The 18,580-nt window shown below is 40.7% G+C and overlaps 1 protein-coding gene across 1 annotated transcript in view; it reads left to right on the top strand.

The window, feature by feature from the left end:
* The window catches only part of ubap2l (ubiquitin associated protein 2-like), a 50,699-nt gene extending 33,594 nt beyond the window's left edge, over positions 1 to 17,105 (top strand). The window contains 16 exon segments of the mRNA XM_034210304.1: positions 2,037 to 2,209; positions 2,502 to 2,577; positions 2,579 to 2,623; positions 2,890 to 2,929; positions 3,046 to 3,229; positions 3,374 to 3,440; positions 4,423 to 4,729; positions 6,831 to 6,919; positions 7,027 to 7,080; positions 7,200 to 7,284; positions 7,735 to 7,952; positions 8,399 to 8,504; positions 11,146 to 11,265; positions 14,744 to 14,811; positions 14,933 to 15,127; positions 15,827 to 17,105. Coding sequence (XP_034066195.1) covers positions 2,037 to 2,209; positions 2,502 to 2,577; positions 2,579 to 2,623; positions 2,890 to 2,929; positions 3,046 to 3,229; positions 3,374 to 3,440; positions 4,423 to 4,729; positions 6,831 to 6,919; positions 7,027 to 7,080; positions 7,200 to 7,284; positions 7,735 to 7,952; positions 8,399 to 8,504; positions 11,146 to 11,265; positions 14,744 to 14,811; positions 14,933 to 15,127; positions 15,827 to 15,922 — 1,923 coding nt within the window. The 3' untranslated portion in view covers positions 15,923 to 17,105.
* The last annotated feature ends 1,475 nt before the right edge of the window (positions 17,106 to 18,580 follow it).

Here is an 18,580-nt window from a genome sequence, read left to right as displayed (position 1 = left end):
AGGAACTTGAGCATCTGAAGTGTACTTTTTGTGTACTTTCGGGTTAATAATGTGGCCTTTTTGGCAGATTAACTAAAGGTGTGCGGCTGCTGTGGTGGGGAAAGGTGAGGCTGAATTTACAATGGAGTTTAATGGAGACATGTTGAAAGTCACTTCATGCCCTCAAGAGGCATTTTGTTTAATTTCTTTGCTTAATTTTTTTTGATCTTTCAAGCTACAAGATGTTTTCCTACGTTTGTCATGAACAATTATGTCTCAGGAATGTAGGGTTTGGGAATTATGGCAAGTTTAAAATAAAATATGAAAGCAAAATTAAATCTCCACTCTAGCTGTGACATTATCACACACTCTAAAATCTGAAGAAGGCCTCTTTACCAAGGTCTGAACAATGATAAATATCTGTAAAAGTAAGAACCAGATTTAAAAGTTGTTTTACACGAATAATGTCAAAGATGTGACATTTCAAAGTTGGAATGAGGTTTCTGAGTGAAAGTATGAAGGAGCAGTTAGCAGTTGAAGAAGGAGCAGTTGAAGTTGCATGAAGATAGTTGAAGTCTGAAGAGTTCTCCATTGACTTCCATGTTAAAAATGGGATGTATCTCTTATGAAAGTTATGAATGATAAAAGTAATAGCCATTGATTCCCGACCGATCTGAACGGAGTTTCTACGATGTTCAATGTGGGAGAAGAAGCAGCACAAAATAACCCGGCGGAATAATAAAGAATTTCGTGCGTAGCATAACAGATAGTTGGAATGCTGTGTCAGCATTCCCACTAAATTGCACTAATAATATTTCTCCAATTTACATGCAAGCTAAAAATGTCCTATGACTATCATCCTTAACCTGTTAAGCCCTGAGCCTGTTTTTCAGGTCTCAGGCTCGAAAATGACATTCCCAGATCAAATGACTATATCTTCACTTCTAAAAGGGGTAAATTAATAATCTTTTTTCTCAAAGCACTGATAAACCTGTGAGTTGGATGTAGATGAGTCAGAATCAATATAGTATTTTTTAATTTTATAGTAAATTCAGATTGAACATAGTAAAAAAAATGTAAATTATAGTGTCCGTCCAAAAGAAAACATATTACTTATAGTGAAAACCACCCTTGAATGATGGGATAGTAGACTAAAAGCTTTAGGAATCCAAACTATAACATATAAGTACCCTGTATCAAGATTGATGTAAAACCAGTCACATTTTACCTTTTTAGAGAGGTTTAGCAAACAAACAAACACTTCTTGGGTAATTTGGGTGGATTTGCCATATCTCTGGCCCCCCTTGGTCGATTTTGATGATTGACACCTCTTTTAAACCGTTAGAGCCAATAGAATCGAGGGGAAGTTCCTAAAATCCATCTAAACATTACCATTGAGGAGTGAGAGTGATGCGCACGCAGTTTGCCCAAAACCGGAAGCTGGGTTGTAGCTCTCATAGCAGCTAATATGAAATCTCAGTTTTTGACAAAAATGGAATGATGGATTATCAGTAATCATTTCAAAGTGACACGGACACATTGGATTAATCTATGGATTAACCTTCAGCAGCGTTTTTATCATTTTAATGCCATTGAACACAACTTTTGATCAAAAAAATAGCCTATTAGACATATTTGCCGTTTTGGCACAGTAAAGCTACGTTGTCTGGGTTTGCCTTTGCTGCCCTGAGTTTTGGCACAGTGGTGATACTTGTACCTCTAGAATCTGTGGAATCTCATCTTTCATCCGATATCTTGTTTGTGCAGATCCGATAAGTAATAAAATATTTCTACAGTGAGTTCTGTGCTTTAGCATTTTTTCGCTTAGTGTTAATTCATAGGCTTGGTATTATTCTTGTGTTTCGTTAAGCTAAAAATGGTTAATATCGTCAGTTAGCTGAGTTTCTTCCCGTTAAGTGGGTACGACACATTAATAGGTTGTTAAATGTTAGGAAGCCCTTTTTTTCACAGTTTCTTGTGGGCGGGGGGCTGCCAGGCTAAGATTAAGATTCAGAGTATTTTGGTATATACTTTAAAATGCCCCTCATCTTCTTCAGATTCCGGCAATGGCGGTCGAGATGCCTGGCTCAACAGACATGTCGGGTCTCAATCTTCAGTTTGGAGCCTTCCAGTTTGGGTCAGAACCGGCTATGCCAGAGTACGAGTCCACCCCCGCCTCCACAACACAAGCCCACCAGGTCCAGAACAGTCTCTACACTAGCCCCAGCAGGTCAGTACATCCACAAATACTACCTAGTACCACAATACTTTGAAGATGACGTTTATTTTGTCACACCTTTGCTTAGGGTTATTCACGACATGTTCTATCTAAACATTTTTCTGCTAGCTGCGCTATCTATTAAACAAGAGGTCATAAAATAAATGATATTTGAAGTTTCATTCATTCATGTTTGAGTATTTAAAAGTGCTCTAAAATGTAAGCGTGTATTATTAATGTTCAAGTCAGAACCACTGATTGTTCCTTAAGTACGCCATCTTGTCAATACCGTTACAATCTGCAGTGAGTCAACTCCAGCTCTTTCCAACCCCAGTCAGATGGACATGTACGATCAGAGAGCGTCTCAGACACGCCGCTACCCCCCCCTCCGTCTCCTCCTCCCCTCTGAAGGACATGCAGCCCAAGGTAAGGACAAAGCGTCCCTCTTGATCACTTAGACTTGGTAAACAATCTAACATGGTGGTTTGTTAATGTAGTGCTTAGATAAGTCTGTGTATGTGCGTTTTTTTCAAGGTGTTGGGATTTTAAGACGGTTCTGTTTTAAACATGACTCGTGGTTAAAATGCACTGCATAACTTAAATGTTTCCAAAAGCCCAACACCCTTCATCTTTTTATGAATGGCCTGTTTCCATGGAAACCTGTGAGCTAACCTACATTGTTGGTTTTACAGAATGGCTTCAGTTCAATGCACGGAACACATTCTGGGGAAGGTAAGGGTCTATATACAAGGTTTTTTTTCTTCTTCTCAAAATATTTTTGAAAAAGTCCGGATCACACTGGATTGGAATTTATTACAATGTTGTTTTCTCTTTCTCCTCGGCTGCAGCGGGCTCTGCAGTATCAGTTCGGCAGGTCTCTGATTCAGTCACGCCTGTCAGCATGGGCACTTTGACTGACAGCGGCTCCGGCCCGGCCTCCTTGATGACTTCATCCAATCAGACATCTCTCAGTGGTCTGGGGCACAGTGAAGACATGCCTCCAAATACTTTCCCCCCACCTCAGCACAACAAGTGAGTTTAACACACACAGTAATATAGGAAAGGAAATGGTATCTGCGTTTTATCCAGAGATCATAACTCGAGTATTAGTAAATGTTAATTGTGCTCTGTATAGATAGTTGAGATATGCGTTGAACCTTCTTATTACTTTTACAGCTCTCACCAATCACAGCAGAACAGCCTAGCTCAATCTTCAGTCCGGTCATCCAACTCCAGTTTAATGGTGAGATTTTTATTTTATATTTCTGCATTTGTCATAGAATCAGGCATTCAAATGTTTTTCTCAGTTCCTGTGCTGGTGGATGAAACTTTTGAAAATAACCTACAGCTATTATTTTACCTGTAACTTTCCTTCATTGTTGCCACTTCCATTAACTTTGAGAGTCACGTATAAGGAATTTTTCAAGGTGTAATAATATAAAGAAAAATTATATTATATATATTTTTTTTTTTACTGTACAGTAAAGTACAATATCTTCAATTCAAATATGTTATTTTGATCAATTAATTCAGATTTCACATGTCCAGGATCACCCTAATCATGATTGCTTTACATATTTCAGCAAACCTTTGAAGCAAAACCATAATTTCTATTAATTAAAAAATGAGAGTTTAACAATAAGAACATTGTCAATATTTTTGCGATATTATTTGAGCTTACTTTTCCTTTATTTTAAGCAGAATTACACTCGACAAACTTTCTGTCATGCGATGTTGCGAGTCTTACTTAATAATTTTTTGCCGACTCCAAGTATGGCTACTGCAACAGCACAATTTGACGAGCTTCAAAATCAGCAGATTTTCACCAGGTCTTCTATAGTGCTTCTGTTGTGTTGTCCTATCTGTCAGTGCACTGTCAGTGTCCGATTTTTGTGTGTGGAAAGTGTCAATTGCATCAGTCAATGCAGGTTAGAAGTCCTGCATAACATATGTTGTCATGCACTGGTGCATGGAGAGCTAAGAATAACGTGCGCAGCATTTATGTGTTTGTGTGTTTCAAAATCCTGTGGATTTCTTTGAAGAGTAGGTTGGATGTTGTTTTTTTTAAGGTGTGTGTGTGTTGTACATCCTCCTCCTTAAGCATTTTCAAAGCTTCATTTCCTGTGATGCCAGATGAACGTATTACATGTCCATTTACTCTAATGGAAATGTAATCCCATTAATCTTAACCGCATCTTTTTAACTTCGTCCTTCCGTCTCTGCAGCATCCCAGCGTAGACGGTGACTCAAGCCTGCACTGCTCCAACTACCCCTCCTCCGTGTCATCGGTGCCATCATCAGTCCCCTCCTCTTCCTCAGCGCAGGTGTCCCTAGGGGTCCATCAGGCCTGCTCTGTGGGCTCCAACACAGTTTTAGCTCCCTCTGGTCTCTGCCCCATCAGCAGCCTGGCCATGGGCCTTAACCCCGCCTCCATGGCGGTCCAAGCTGCAGTCGCCGCTGCTTCAATGTCATCGGCAGGCTCAGCCATTCCTTCTTTAGCGACTTCCTCACGCAACTCTGCAGCATCCTCAGGTTAGACATAAACACAGGTGCAAACATTCTTACACTTTGACACCTACACCTCTTTAGACAGTTTAACATCCAAATCTTGCAATTGCTCAACATAAATGTAAAAACTGTAGATTTTCCTTTCCCTCACATTGTATATTTTGCTTACTTTAATTTGAATCTATAGCTTGCAATACCAGTGAGTTAATTGTAGCTTTGGTAATTTGGTGTCAGGACTTCACACTGTAACGCATGACTTACTATATATCCTGTGATGAAAACTTCTGTCTTTCAATGTTCAGTTCAATGAAGGAGACTGGATCGTCGTTAGCCAAAGCACTGACTTTATTCTAAGTACAAACAATTATTACAAACAAACAAGCGGCCGGGGAGCCCGCATAGTTCCACCCTGTTGGGGCGAAACCAAGCCAGCTCTGACACAAAGAAGCGGCACCCTGCAAGATGCACCGAAAGGGCAGGACCCTAGAAAAGTGCGGGCTTTTCCTTAATGCATGCCAGACGTCACAGTTTCAGTTTCGAGCATTTAGTCAATTTTTTCTTGTGTCAGCAGTTTTCTTTTATCCCTTGTTTCGCACTTTTTAAAATACAAATCAATTTGATCACTTGATAAATGATGTGCCCGTGAGAGCTTGTTAATGTCACCAATATGGCTGTTTGTATGCATCACCACACAGTGGTGCAAATTGCTTGGGAATTATGTGGCTTGTTATTAGGCCTGATGATTAATTTTGTTGGACGATACATTTTCCCAGAAATTATTGCGATAAACGATAATATTGTCGGCACCGTTGTAAGACCATTTTAGGCCACTGACATAATGATAATATATAATAATAATTCAAGTACATCCTTTCAAACAGAACTTTTTATTGAACATTCAACATTGCAAATGAAATGTGAAATAATATTCAAATATATAAATTATATATAATAAATAAAACAATTTAATTATAACATATATGAATAAATAAATATGAGCACACATTGTCTCACAAGCAAAACAAACCTCCTTAAAACAACAGTCAAGTGTACAGTCCACTGTCCATACAAAGACCCAGATGCTTCAACAGGCCATATCCAAATCTGTATCAATCAAATCTGTTCGAGCAAGGAACACCAACATGTTTGCATTGTCGGGCAAATGCATCTTTGATTGCAAACTGTCGGGAAGGTGGGGGCTCTCCATCTCGAGCTGCCGTGTTTGCTCCCAGCTGGGAAAACGGAATGGGGTGGTTGTGTTTCAGATGCAGTTTAAGGTTGGTCGTATTGCTAGCTTTTGTTGCTACCTTTTTAAAACAAATGTGACATACTGCCCGGCTTATTCAAGTCCGTAGGTTCACCTCGTTGATTTGGCTTAAATCCAAAATATACCCACACCAGAGATGTGGAATTAGGTTTTGTAACCAATTTAACTTCAAATTCCCCGCGAGTAAATCACACATTGTCTCCTGCTTGTCTCTATGTTATTAATTTGGCTGCTACACTGTTGCACGCGGAGTGTCCTGACCTGGCTGTGTGTGAGCCCCGCCCCTCACAGCGCGCCGGGCCGGCAGACACAGCGCGCCTGGCTAAAATGCCGGTCACATCCTTATGTAAACAAACACGCATGTAAACGGCAATTTATCGAGGTCAGAAAAGTTATCGAGTTCATTTTTATTTATCGTACGATAAGTCAATTTATTTATTATTGCGACAGTCCTACTTGTTGTTCAAATTTTTTGTAAGAATTCAAGCTGGATCAATTGGTTTCCATTTCCTCTCAGTCACTGGCAGGGTTTCCATTCTTCTGACTCATCTCACTCGGTTTGTTTGCTCCCAACGCCTGTCTCTCTCTCTCAAACACATTTGATGTGTTTTCCTTTCTGCCAGTGCATCGTTTAGCGGTATCTTGCGGTGTTGTCATTTACTGATGCATCTCAGGGATAAATGTGTTGAAACGGATCTCTCCTTGCCAATTAAAAACGAGTTGTATATTTAGTGAATTCGTAAAATTACTGTACTTGCATTTCTTTATTTGCCGGTGTGCGTGATAAATGAATGTGTAATGGATCTAAGAATAAGTTTGTAATGCATTGCTTGTGTTATACATGATTTGTCCATGCAGGGAAAGCTCCTCCAAACCTGCCCCCTGGAGTGCCCCCTCTGCTGCCCAACCCTTACATCATGGCCCCTGGACTACTGCACGCCTACCCTGTGAGTTCCTGACAGACTCACTGTTTATAGAAACTGAGCTTTTTATCTGCACTTAATAGAGTTTGTTATATAGTTTATAAAGTAACACTTTTCTTGCTGTGTCTCAGCCTCAGGTGTACGGCTACGATGACCTACAAATGCTGCAGGCAAGAATACCGCTGGTGAGTTTGGTTTTGTGTAAAAGAAAAACAACTCCTGCAATAAAAACATTATTCACATTATTCACAATTGTTGCTCCATGTCCGGTATTAAAAAAACAAACAATGTTTTTTCTCTCCAGGATTATTACAGCATTGCACCCTTTGCAACTCCCACAGCAGCACTGACTGGCCGAGACGGCAACTTGACTAACAACCCTTACTCTGGTGAGCCATCTCACAATTGCTCAGTGTCTTCTCCACAGTTAGCTGCTTGTTGTTTGGTGATGAAGGGACCGTTTGAATTGAATGATTATCCTCACAATAAATGAAGAGCCTTTTTTGCTTGCTGGTAGAATCCAAGCCTGGCAGGTTGACAGTGCAACTATCTGTAGTTTGATTAACTTGAGAACTGTATATATTTAAGGTTTTCCGAATTGACTAGAAACTGTATAATGCCAATAAATAAATTAACAATCTTTAGAGATGATAAGCTTTGGTTGTTCCTTCAAGGCCTTAATGTTTCAACTTCCCGTAGAAATGGCACCTCAAAACAGGCCAGCAGTTTAGGATTTCCTACTTTAATATCTCCTTTTCATTGTTTGCTAGTAATGTATTGTGTTTTATCTCATGTAGACATTTGTACTCAAACACAAACATCCCATTCTGTATTTGCAGGTGACTTATCAAAGTTTGGTCGAGGTGATTCATCGTCTCCTTCCCCAGCCACCACATTAGCGCAGACACAACAGAACCAGACGCAGGCGCATCACACCGCACAGCAGCCCTTCCTCAACCCAGCACTGCCGCCCGGCTACAGCTACACGAGCCTCCCGTACTACACCGGCATGCCAGGCCTGCCCAACACCTTCCAGTACGGACCTGCTGTGTTTCCGGTGAGGAAAAACCTTGCTTTCCAAAAGCTAGCGGACTGGTTGCCTTCAATTACTGACCATTGCTTTGCAGCTAAGCAATCATTGGCATATTAATGTTTGTGTGAATGGACGACTGAGCTTAAAATTGTAAGCCACTTATCAATTCAGCATTTCTCTCAATGTTTTTATTATATTTGATTGAGAATTAGAAGCATCATCTAACATCAGGAACATCTCTGTTTGTTTAGACAGGAGCAAACCGTCAAGTCAAATTTGATGTTTGCACTATTGGAAGAGATCATTTTAGCGCCTTTCCTTTGATGGTGCTGTATTAGAATCCATTTTGTCTGAGTACTTCCTGAGCCTGAACGAGAAGAAAGTTGCATTTTCATGAGTCCCCAAGACAAACTTTGGTTACCCTATTTGGTTACCACTCGATGACTTTACATGGATTTGTTTTTGTCCAGGTGGCTCCTACCTCGTCAAAGCAGCACGGTGTGAATGTCGGCGTCAACGCGTCAGCCGCACCCTTCCAGCAGGCTAGTGGTTATGGTTCCCATGGATACAGCACTGGTGAGGCACTAAACGATACAGAAGCTGGATGTTTACAGGTGTCATGCAAGTCCTACTCGATACACTTGCATACCAATAAATCTGTGCTGTTACTCACAATGAGCCCATTGATTTCGCCTCAATGTGGACTGCATCTTTTATTTGAGCTCTGCAGCCTCTACAAGCATAAACATGATGCTTGTGTAAACACTCTTGTAATATGTTGGGAAGGTATCTGCCTGTAGTTCAAAACACATTCTTGCATGCTGACTCTCACTTGTTGACAAACATGTTTTAGTATTAATGTAGATCAGGGGTGCCCACACTTTTTTGGCTTGTGAGCTACTTTTGAAATGACCAGCTCACCGAGGTCTACCAACCAAAAATAAAATCCCAAATTGCAAGGGTTGCTGAATAACACATTTTATTTATACATGGGATAACTACAATAGGGCTGCAACAAAGGACTAATTTGATAATCGATTAATCTATCGATTAATGAAACGATTACTCGACTATTCGGACTATTACTGTATGGCTTGCACAATTTCTCAAACGCTCTTATTTAGCCATCAACTTTTAGATTTAGCTTGAGGTTGTTTTAGGCATGTGGAAACTAACAATGAAGACAAAGATGAATACTTGATTCAAAAATACATATATTAAATTAACAAATTGTTTACAAAATTGACATAGCTTTTTATTTAAATTAAATAAATAATATTTCACATCAAAAGAAACAACAGTGTTTTAACAAATCGTATTAAATAATCTGATGACAGAACTGTAAACAGAATAGCTGAAACTTTAACAAACTAAATAACTCAGTTACCTCTAATCATTAACCCATGTTTGTATCATTGGGTTAACTCCGTGTGTTGCTGCTAGCATACATAACACCTGACGTGGAAACGTTACTCGCTACAGAGCTGCTAGAAAGACAGTCGAACCCGGTGCATTCCTCCGTCTGGATGTGGTGCACTTTTGATAAATGTTTAGACACATTGCTCGTGTTACCGCCCTCACATGCTAAACACTCTTGGCAAGGAGCATTGTCCGCCTCAAGACGGGTAACATTTAACCACACCTTGGAGCGCTTCTCTCCGCCATCCCCGCCGTGTGTTGCTGCATGTAGCAGCCGCGTGTGTAAACTGCCCCGCCCCCTCGCACACAGACGGGGGAGAGAGAGATCTCGTCTGGATTGGAAAGGTCGAAAATACACCGACATTTGTTTGTCTTTTTGCATGTTAGAAACGAGTTGGCGACACTAAGACTACGAGATAATGTTTGTGTAGCAATAATACATGACCTTTCTCAACTCGCTACTCGGAGGGAAGTCGTTGTCAGCCTTGTGAACACTCCGATAATGCCTCTCCACGTTACCTTTCTTTGGCAGAGCGACGCTTGCTTTACAAATAAGGCAAATAACCTTTGAATGTGACATCACAAACAAATATTCTTCCTCCCATTCTGGGTGGAAGTGGTATGTCTTTAGCTTCTTGCTCGGTCCCGCACTCATGTTGTTGTTTGTCTCTTTAACTTCATTTGAGTTTTCCCGGCACTTGACTGATTTTGTATCGCTTTGCATTCTGGGTTAACAGACTGGAAAGCGATAGGTCGCTTTTTCTGTCAATCAAGTAAACTCCTGAATTAAGTGGCAGGGAGGCCAAGGGAGGAGGGATCAAAACTTGTTTTGTCTATTTTAACGGAGCTGGATTTTTTTTTATATGAATGACTCACGATCTACCAGCATTGCCCCCGCGGTCGACCGGTCGACGTACTGGGCACCTCTGATGTAGAGGTTTAATTTTGTCAGATTAGGAATTGCATCTGCGTCCCGTACCCAGTTTTTATTGCCTTTACACACGAAATAAGTCTCAGTATTTTAAAAACATGTCTGCCATTTAAACTGAATGGGGAAAGGATAGGTTAGGCTTGAACAGAGGCACCTGGCTGGCAGTTTAAATACCAGAGGTCGACATTATCGGTCTCCTGTTGTTTTCCATAGCTTGCTTTGCTCATTTCAGAAAGTTGTCATTTGCCCCAAGGCTTCACCTTCCATAACACACACCACCTCCCCCCACACATTTCATACATTAAACTCATTAACAAACGGCACAACCATCATCCTCCCAAATGTCTTCTTAACCCATTTATTCATATTTTTTAGGCATTCTGGTATCTATTGCTTTTTTTGCTTTTTTCAGTGGTGATTTATTTTACTTTCATAGTTCATTACTCAATATCTACATCTGGTCACATTTGTGCACCATCTGCTGCTTTCTGCCATCACCCAACTCAAGCTCACTCTCCACTCCCCCTCCCACATACACCCTGCCTGCCCCCTCACTTCCCCCACCTCCTTGGGTCAAATAGTATTTGCATATTATGTCGGCGATGATTCTGACATTCATGATGTTCCAGATGGACAGATTTAGCCACATAGGACAATGCATTTGGTGTCAAAGTTCAGATGATAATGTATCGAGTGCGTTTCCTTAAGGACTTGACACAATCTGTATTGTCACAATTTTGTGAAACCTGTCCATCTGGTGCACAGTTTCAAACTTTGAATTATTTGCAAATGCTATTTGAGGCAGGTCGGCTCCCGCTGCCTGGTGTCTAACGCTGTGGGCTGTGGCTGTGTATCTGACTGTTGCAGGCTATGAGGATGTGGGCCAGGCTTCAGGGAGTGGGGATTTCTGTAAGGGCGGATACGGCACTGCCGCTGCCGCTTCTGCACAAAACAAGCCAGCCAGCTCTGTCAGCGGGCCGGGAGTCGGTGAGTGCCGCCACATGCCAAAGCAAAAGGAAAAAAAACCTATCCCTCCCGTCTTCCTCTTGTGTCACCAACCATCCTCCTCCCCTTCCTTGCTCTCAGTCCTTTGCCTCATTGCTGATGAGCTGCGTCTGTAGGAAGACCGTCACACTACATCCGCTGTCCAATGCAGCCTGCCTCTCTTAAAAGCCGTGTCTGCCGTTCTGTCCGTTCCCTGTTCTCTTCCAGGGCGACTTGTCATCAACCCCATCTGGTTTTTACATTTTGGACATGTATGCTATGTTATTATCAGGATTAGAGTCAAAAATGTGGCAGGGCACAAGAACAGTGGCTGCCATAAACTGATGAGTTGCCCTGGTTGATGCTGTCCCATTTTCCATCTGTGCTGCTTGCTCTTCACTCGTGTTGCCATTGCTGGTATGTTCGTCTCCAGAGAATCCAGTTCACTGTCCTGTGGGTGGACCTGGTTACGGAGACACACGCACACACGTGTTATTATTTTACAAGCTCAGTCGGTTTTGGTTCGACTTGCGCATCTCTGCTGTGCACGTTCATGATGATCTCGTTCTTCACATAGAATGGTACCTAAATGAAAACCAGGTTGCCTTGTGAAAGGTTGTCAAGGGATTGATCAGTATATCTTCTATAATCTTTGGATTGTGTTATTTCTCTGACAAATGAGAGTTTCATGTGTTTTTTTTCCGCTTGTACCTAGTAACAGCTCTGTAGCATATCTCAAATCACTTTTCCTTAATATGATGTTTCACCATCTTTGGCTTTAAATGCCAAACATCACATTAGCATTGTGGCTCTCTCTGCAACTTTCATGTCTGATTGAAGCCATGCTAAACAATCACACACAGTAAGAACTTGATTATTGTTGCCGATATGATATGCTGCTAAACCATCTTTCTCACCTCTCTTCATCTCATCCCTCTTTATATCCTTTACCGTACTCCTCACTTTAAGGAAATTCTTCTCACAACATCTATGAACTTTTGCTGGCATAGATGTGTATACTTGAAATTTCCCAAGATTCTATGTAAGATTTTCTTTCTCAGAAACTTGAATTATAGTAAGTATTCCTGTAAAGAAATTGTCTGTCAATGTTACACATTAGTTTTCTTGTTCACTTAGGAATAATAATTCATTCATTGAGCCTTATTTGTTTTTGGACCTTTTTCAACAATGTTATATGTGACCTGCTCTATCAGTCGCATTGACCCGAAGACACATTTTGAGTTGTATGGAAAGAGGAGATTCCTAGCTTTCTGATGATATCAGGATTGTTGTTGTACTCCAATATATTAAGCGAAATATGTCACATTATATAATGACTGTCACCGAGTCATCATTTTGAGAAAAAGGCCTTCAAAGTTTCCTCTTCTCTGGAATCCATCGATCTGATTGGTTATTAGCAAATGATCAAAATACTACGGAGGGAAGATATTTTCGTTTGGATTACTGGTCTGGGGGAAGATCGCGAGTGTGTGTGTGTGTGTATACATGTGTGTGTTTGTGTAATTTTGCATTTGTGTGTATTGCGTTTGTTTCCCAGGGAAAACCCTCACGAGAAACACCGGCTGCTGTGACGTTAAATTACTCCGTTCTCCGCTTGTAATTATGCCGAAGCTTCAAAGTTGTATTTCATCTGAATTTGCCGAAACAAGTTTAATATTCTGAAAGCCAAGACTTTGTTTAATTGAAATCAGATGAAAACAAACTGTAACGGACCCTGCCGTGTTATCTATGATTACTCTACGCTTACATTCATAATGTCAGCCGGAGGGAGGGGGCCGGCGTTGCGGAAGAGCAGATTGCCTGTCATCTTCCCTTTACAAGCTTAAAGAATGTATTTATCGTGTGAGTTTGGAAATAAAAGTTTCATATTCTGAAAGCCAAGACTTTGTTTGTTTAAAATCAAACAAAACACCCAAACCCAGAAAAAATAGTTTTTTACGCAAATCCACGTTTATTTTGAAATGAGCCGTTGCGACTTCCGACTGATTTCGATAGAGCGGGTCACATGTTAAGTGTTTAGATAATTGTATTTGTATTATTGACGGGAAACTCTCGTATTTACCATTCTATACGCAGATCACAAAGTACTGCTATAAAGAAGAACCCACATCACACTGCATTTTTTCTTTCTTCCCTGATACAATAAAAGTGTGTTGTCCCGCCACGCTGTAGCTTTTACACACTTGGAGATGTAAATTACAAGTTTCATCCCGATACAATATGTGACCTGCTCCATCAAAATCAGTCGCATTGACCCGAAGACACATTTTGAGTTGTATACATTGTTGGAAAGAGGATATTCCTAGCTTTCTGATGATATCAGGATTGTTGTTCTACTCCAAATATTAAGCGAAATATGTCACATTATATAATGACTGTCACCGAGTCATCATTTTGAGAAAAAGGCCTTTAAAGTTTTCTCTTCTCTAGAATCCATCGATCTGATTGATTATTAGTGGAGCAAATGATCAAAATACTACGGAGGGAAGATATTTTCGTTTGGAGGGGAAGCTCGTGAGTGTGTGTGTATACGTGTGTGTTTGTGTAATTTTGCGTTTGTGTGTATTGTGTTTGTTTCCCGGGGAAAACACTCACGAGAAACACCGGCTGTTGTTATGCCTGCTGTGACGTTAAGTTACTCCGTTCTCCGCTTGTAATTATGCCGAAGCTTCAAAGTTGTATTTATCATCTGAATTTGCCGAAACAAGTTTAATATTCTGAAAGCCAAGACTTTGTTTAATTTAAATCGGATGAAAACAAACTGTAACGGACCCTGCCGTGTTATCTATGATTACTATACTCTTACATTCATAATTTCAGCCGGAGGGAGGGGGGGCGGCGCTGCGGAAGAGCTGATTGCGAATGAGAGGTGCCTGTCTTCATCCCTTTACAAGCTTCAAACATGTATTTATTGTGTGATTTTGGAAATAAAAGTTTCATATTCTGAAAGCCAAGACTTTGTTTGTTTAAAATCAAACAAAACACCCGAACCCCGAAAAAATAGTTGTTTACGTAAATCCACGTTTATTTTGAAATGAGCCGCTGCGACTTCCGACTGATTTCGATAGAGCGGGTCACATATTATATTGGTTCTTTGAACAACAGTATTTTTGCAGATTGCACAAATTCTACAACAAAAGGATTTTGATTCAGTGGCCTGAGATATTGTGTGCTCATCAAATACATTCAGTTGCCTTCACAACTTAAATATGATTTGACTTTTCCTTTTTTATTCCTGGGCTCTTCCTGACATTTAAATGAATAACAAAAGACCTGTGAGAATAACTGATCCACCTTAAAGGTCAGCCCACCTTAAGTGACCCGCTGTTGTTTTTCACTTTGGGTCTAATCCAGGAATTGTAATCAGCAGGTGGGCAGCAGGACCACGCAGCTTGGCTTGGGCCTGTAGCATTTATTCAACACAAATGACAATACACACACTTGTCTCCTGTGTCTGCAGGAGTCTCTGTGACATCAAGCAACACGGGGGTACCAGACATTTCAGGGTCCGTTTACACAAAGACTCAGGTAATTACAGATCATAAATATTTAACGCCCATTCTCACAGGAAACAACTTTCCCCCCCCCTCCATGCAGTTTGAATTAAACAAAGATGTCATGTCTTGTTTTGTCTCCCTTCCCCCTGCAGTCGTTCGATAAGCAGGGTTTCCACGCTGGCACGCCAGCAGCTTCGTTCAGTCTGCCGTCAGCTCTGGGGAGCGGGGGTCCCATCAACCCCCCGGCCCCCACCGCCTACGCCCCGGCCCCCTTCATGCACATCCTGGCCCCTCACCAACAACCCCACTCTCAGATTCTGCACCACCACCTGCAGCAGGACGGACAGGTACAGGAAATGTCACTGTTGTGTTTTTCTCCATCTGTTGATGCAGCTTGATTTCACTCCTATAGTTCACGTTAGGAATCGAGAAATAAAGACACTTAATTGGCTTTTAGTTCTGGTTTTCTTTTGTTTATAATTATCAGAGATGATATGAACTCACAGGTTACTTGTGTTTTTATTCATCATCATTTAGCCTTGTGTGCTGTGATGAATTTGGCATGCAGTGGCAACACACCAGTCAGCATTTGTTTTTAAAAGGAAAACCATTGTTATGGAAGTAAGAAATATCTGGAGAAGCAGGCTAACAGCTTTTTTAGTTAATTTAATTTAAGTTAGTTTTTTAATAAGTGCTATGCGATTGATCTAATTTATGTTGATGTTGTTTTAAGCAGGGCTCGTGGAGTTTTTTTTCGTGGAAATTATAAAGTGATTGCATTCAAGAACAGAATTTTGTGTGGTGGTAGAATGACTGATTGTTTAGACACAAAGCTAATCCTAGTGGAAACACTGTAGCCTGTGCTTTTATTTTCATGCCTTGTAGGTAATGTCCAGGCCAACGTTTGCAATCCCATTTGAAAGTGGTCTATTTTCAGATTAATGATTAAGTGTATTTAGGTTTGTCCTGTCGCTTGGCAACAAAATACTTGAGTTAAAACATGGCATTGATGGACAGCTCACATCAACTCTTTCCTTTCCCCACAGAGCGGCACTGGACAGCGCAGCCAGAACGCCTCCCTTCAGCAGAAGTCTCAGATCAACAAGTCGGCATACAACACCTACAACTGGGGGGCCAACTAACATCTACTGTCGGGCCCCCACGCTGTTAACAGAAGTTAGAAGGGGGCTCATCACTCCTTCCGCAGACGGTCTCCACATATAAACTCCCTCTTCCTCCTGCAGAGATCCCGCCCCCGTCTCTTGGCCCAGCACTCCTGCGCTCTGCCTGCGGTCAGGAGGTGCTGTGCCGAGAGGACGAGCACTGTAACGATGCATGGATGGGTGGGGGGTGGGGGGGGGGGCAGGAAGGGCTTAGAAGAGAGGGGAGATCAAAGCTGAATGGTTATAGAAATGCACCCTCAAGAGGTGAAATATTGAGTGTTGGGAATTTGTATCGTGTTAAACCCCCAGCCCGCCCTCTTTTTTTCTTTGACTTGTATGTAACATAGAACTGTTTTCTAAAAGAATGAATGTTTCCTGTATGGTCTGTTTTTTTTAGTCTTCCTTCTCCCCTTTTTTTCTTGCAGATGGGGAGGAATGAAGTAATATCTGAAGGTGGGGGGACAGGCTGGTTTTGTATTTCTCACCCTCAAATCCCCACTCTTTAACTTTCGTGAAAACGTTTCCCCTCCCTCACAAAAAAATAAGCCCAAACACAAAAATTAGCTTGATTGCTGTTAAATGTTTTTTTTTGTCATTTTAAGTTTGAAAAAAAAAAACAATTCTCTAAATTGGTAGAGTTGTGAAGTTTATTTTTTACCAAATATAGATATATTATATATAAAGACATATAAGCGAACTCACTGGCTCGGACTGTGAGGAAAGTGTGTTCGTCATGTGACTGCGTGCATGTTTGTACACACGGGGGCCGTGGTTGTGTACTGTGCTTTGTTTTTTCCCTAGCACAGCATTTTTCATTATCCCACACTTGTACAATAATTGTTCCCATGAATTATAAAGATGTTGCATTAAGGCCCCACCTATTCTGCAAGAGTTGTTGAATGATTTCCAAGGCCAATACACACCCAATCTGCCTTCCAGTGCGTTTTATTTTATTTAGTTTTCTGAGGCCCCCCACCTCCTCCCTGCTTCACCACCTGTCCCCTATTGTAAGGAAACCTGCAGCATTGAATACTGATGGACAGAATTGTACTATGGGTTTTTTGTCAGTGATTTATTTTTTCTTTTTGTACTGTGCGTTTTAAAAACAATTTAAATGGATAAACTTGTCTTGTACATATATAAAAAAAACACAAGTACTGTAGTCCCTGTTTGTTCAATGGCTTTCTCCTTTTCCTTCTCAAATCCTTGCAGATTTGTTAGCTTTTCATTTCATATATTTTTTTTATTTTGTATAAATATTAAGTAAATAAACAAGAAAAATACATTTTCATCATTTTGGATGTGAATGTCTTTTAAGAAACTATTTGTTTCTCATGTGGCTTGTAAATGTAGCAGCATCTCTTCTTCCAACATGTGTGTGTGTGTGTGTGTGGGTGTGGTAAAGTCGCTGACTTGATATCAGGGGAACAAGGAAATGACAAACGAGCTGTCCCATCAAGTGACAACTGAAACTATCTGGCCGTTTCTCAATGTCGAGTATACCTGCTGCAGAGCCACTATTTCAAGTATACTATGTCATCGAGTGGCGCAGAATGCTGGGCATTTAAACAGTCCTTCGGCGCCACTCGATGACGTTGTATACTTGAAATAGTGGCTCTGCAGCAGGTTTACTCGACATTGAGAAACGGCCTCTGACTCAGGGACTGGAGGGTTGGTGTCTGAGTTATCTAACAGACTAGCGATCAGCAGGGCCAAATTACACTTCTCCAGACATTTGCATTGTTTCTTTTTTGTTATAGTGTGTAGGCCTATGCATCATTTCAAATCTAAATACACTTTTTTTTTTTTTAAGTAGACAGCTAGTTGCTTACCAGATTGGTCTTGTTAGTTATTTAAGATGCCATCTGAATACATTGCAATCTTAACATTTACTAATCCTTACAGTGTATGTATTGTAGTATGTAGGCTATTAAGCCCCGAGCCTGTTTTTCAGGTCTCAGGCTCGAAAATGACATTCCCAGAACAAATGACCATATCCTCCCTTCTAAAAGGGTTACATTAATAATCTTTTTTCTCAAAGCAAGGTTACATCTGTGAGTTGGATGTAGAAATGTCAGAATCAATATAGATGTTTTTATTTTAAAGTAAATTCAGATTGAACACAGTAAAAAAAATATTGTGTCTGTCCAAAAAAAAAAATTACTTATAGTGAAAACCACCCTTGAATGATGGGATGGTAGACTAAAAGCTTTAGGAATCCAAACTACAACATATAAGTACCATGTATCAAGATTGATGCAAAACAAGTGAAATTTGACATTTTTTAGAGAGATTTAGCAAAGAAAAAACACTTCTGGGGTCATTTGGGTGGATTTTCCATATCTCTGGCCCCCCTTGGTCGATGTTGATGATTGACATCTCTTTCTAACCGTCAGAGCCAATGGAATCGAGGGGAACTCCCACATACGCACACACATGACCAAATAAGGAGTGAGTGACGCATAGCCAACACCGGAAGCTGCGATAACTGGTGGCTACCATTAGCAGCTAACTTTTACCTCCGATTTTTACATAAAAATGGTATTATGGATTATAAATAATTTTTTCAAAGCTACAGACACATTATCAACCTATGGATTAACCAATTCAGCCGCTTTTTTTCTCGTTTTAATGCCA

This window comes from Gymnodraco acuticeps, unplaced genomic scaffold (genome assembly GCF_902827175.1).
Source record: "Gymnodraco acuticeps unplaced genomic scaffold, fGymAcu1.1, whole genome shotgun sequence".
NCBI lineage: Eukaryota > Metazoa > Chordata > Actinopteri > Perciformes > Bathydraconidae > Gymnodraco > Gymnodraco acuticeps.
This window is presented reverse-complemented; position numbering and strand designations above follow the sequence as displayed.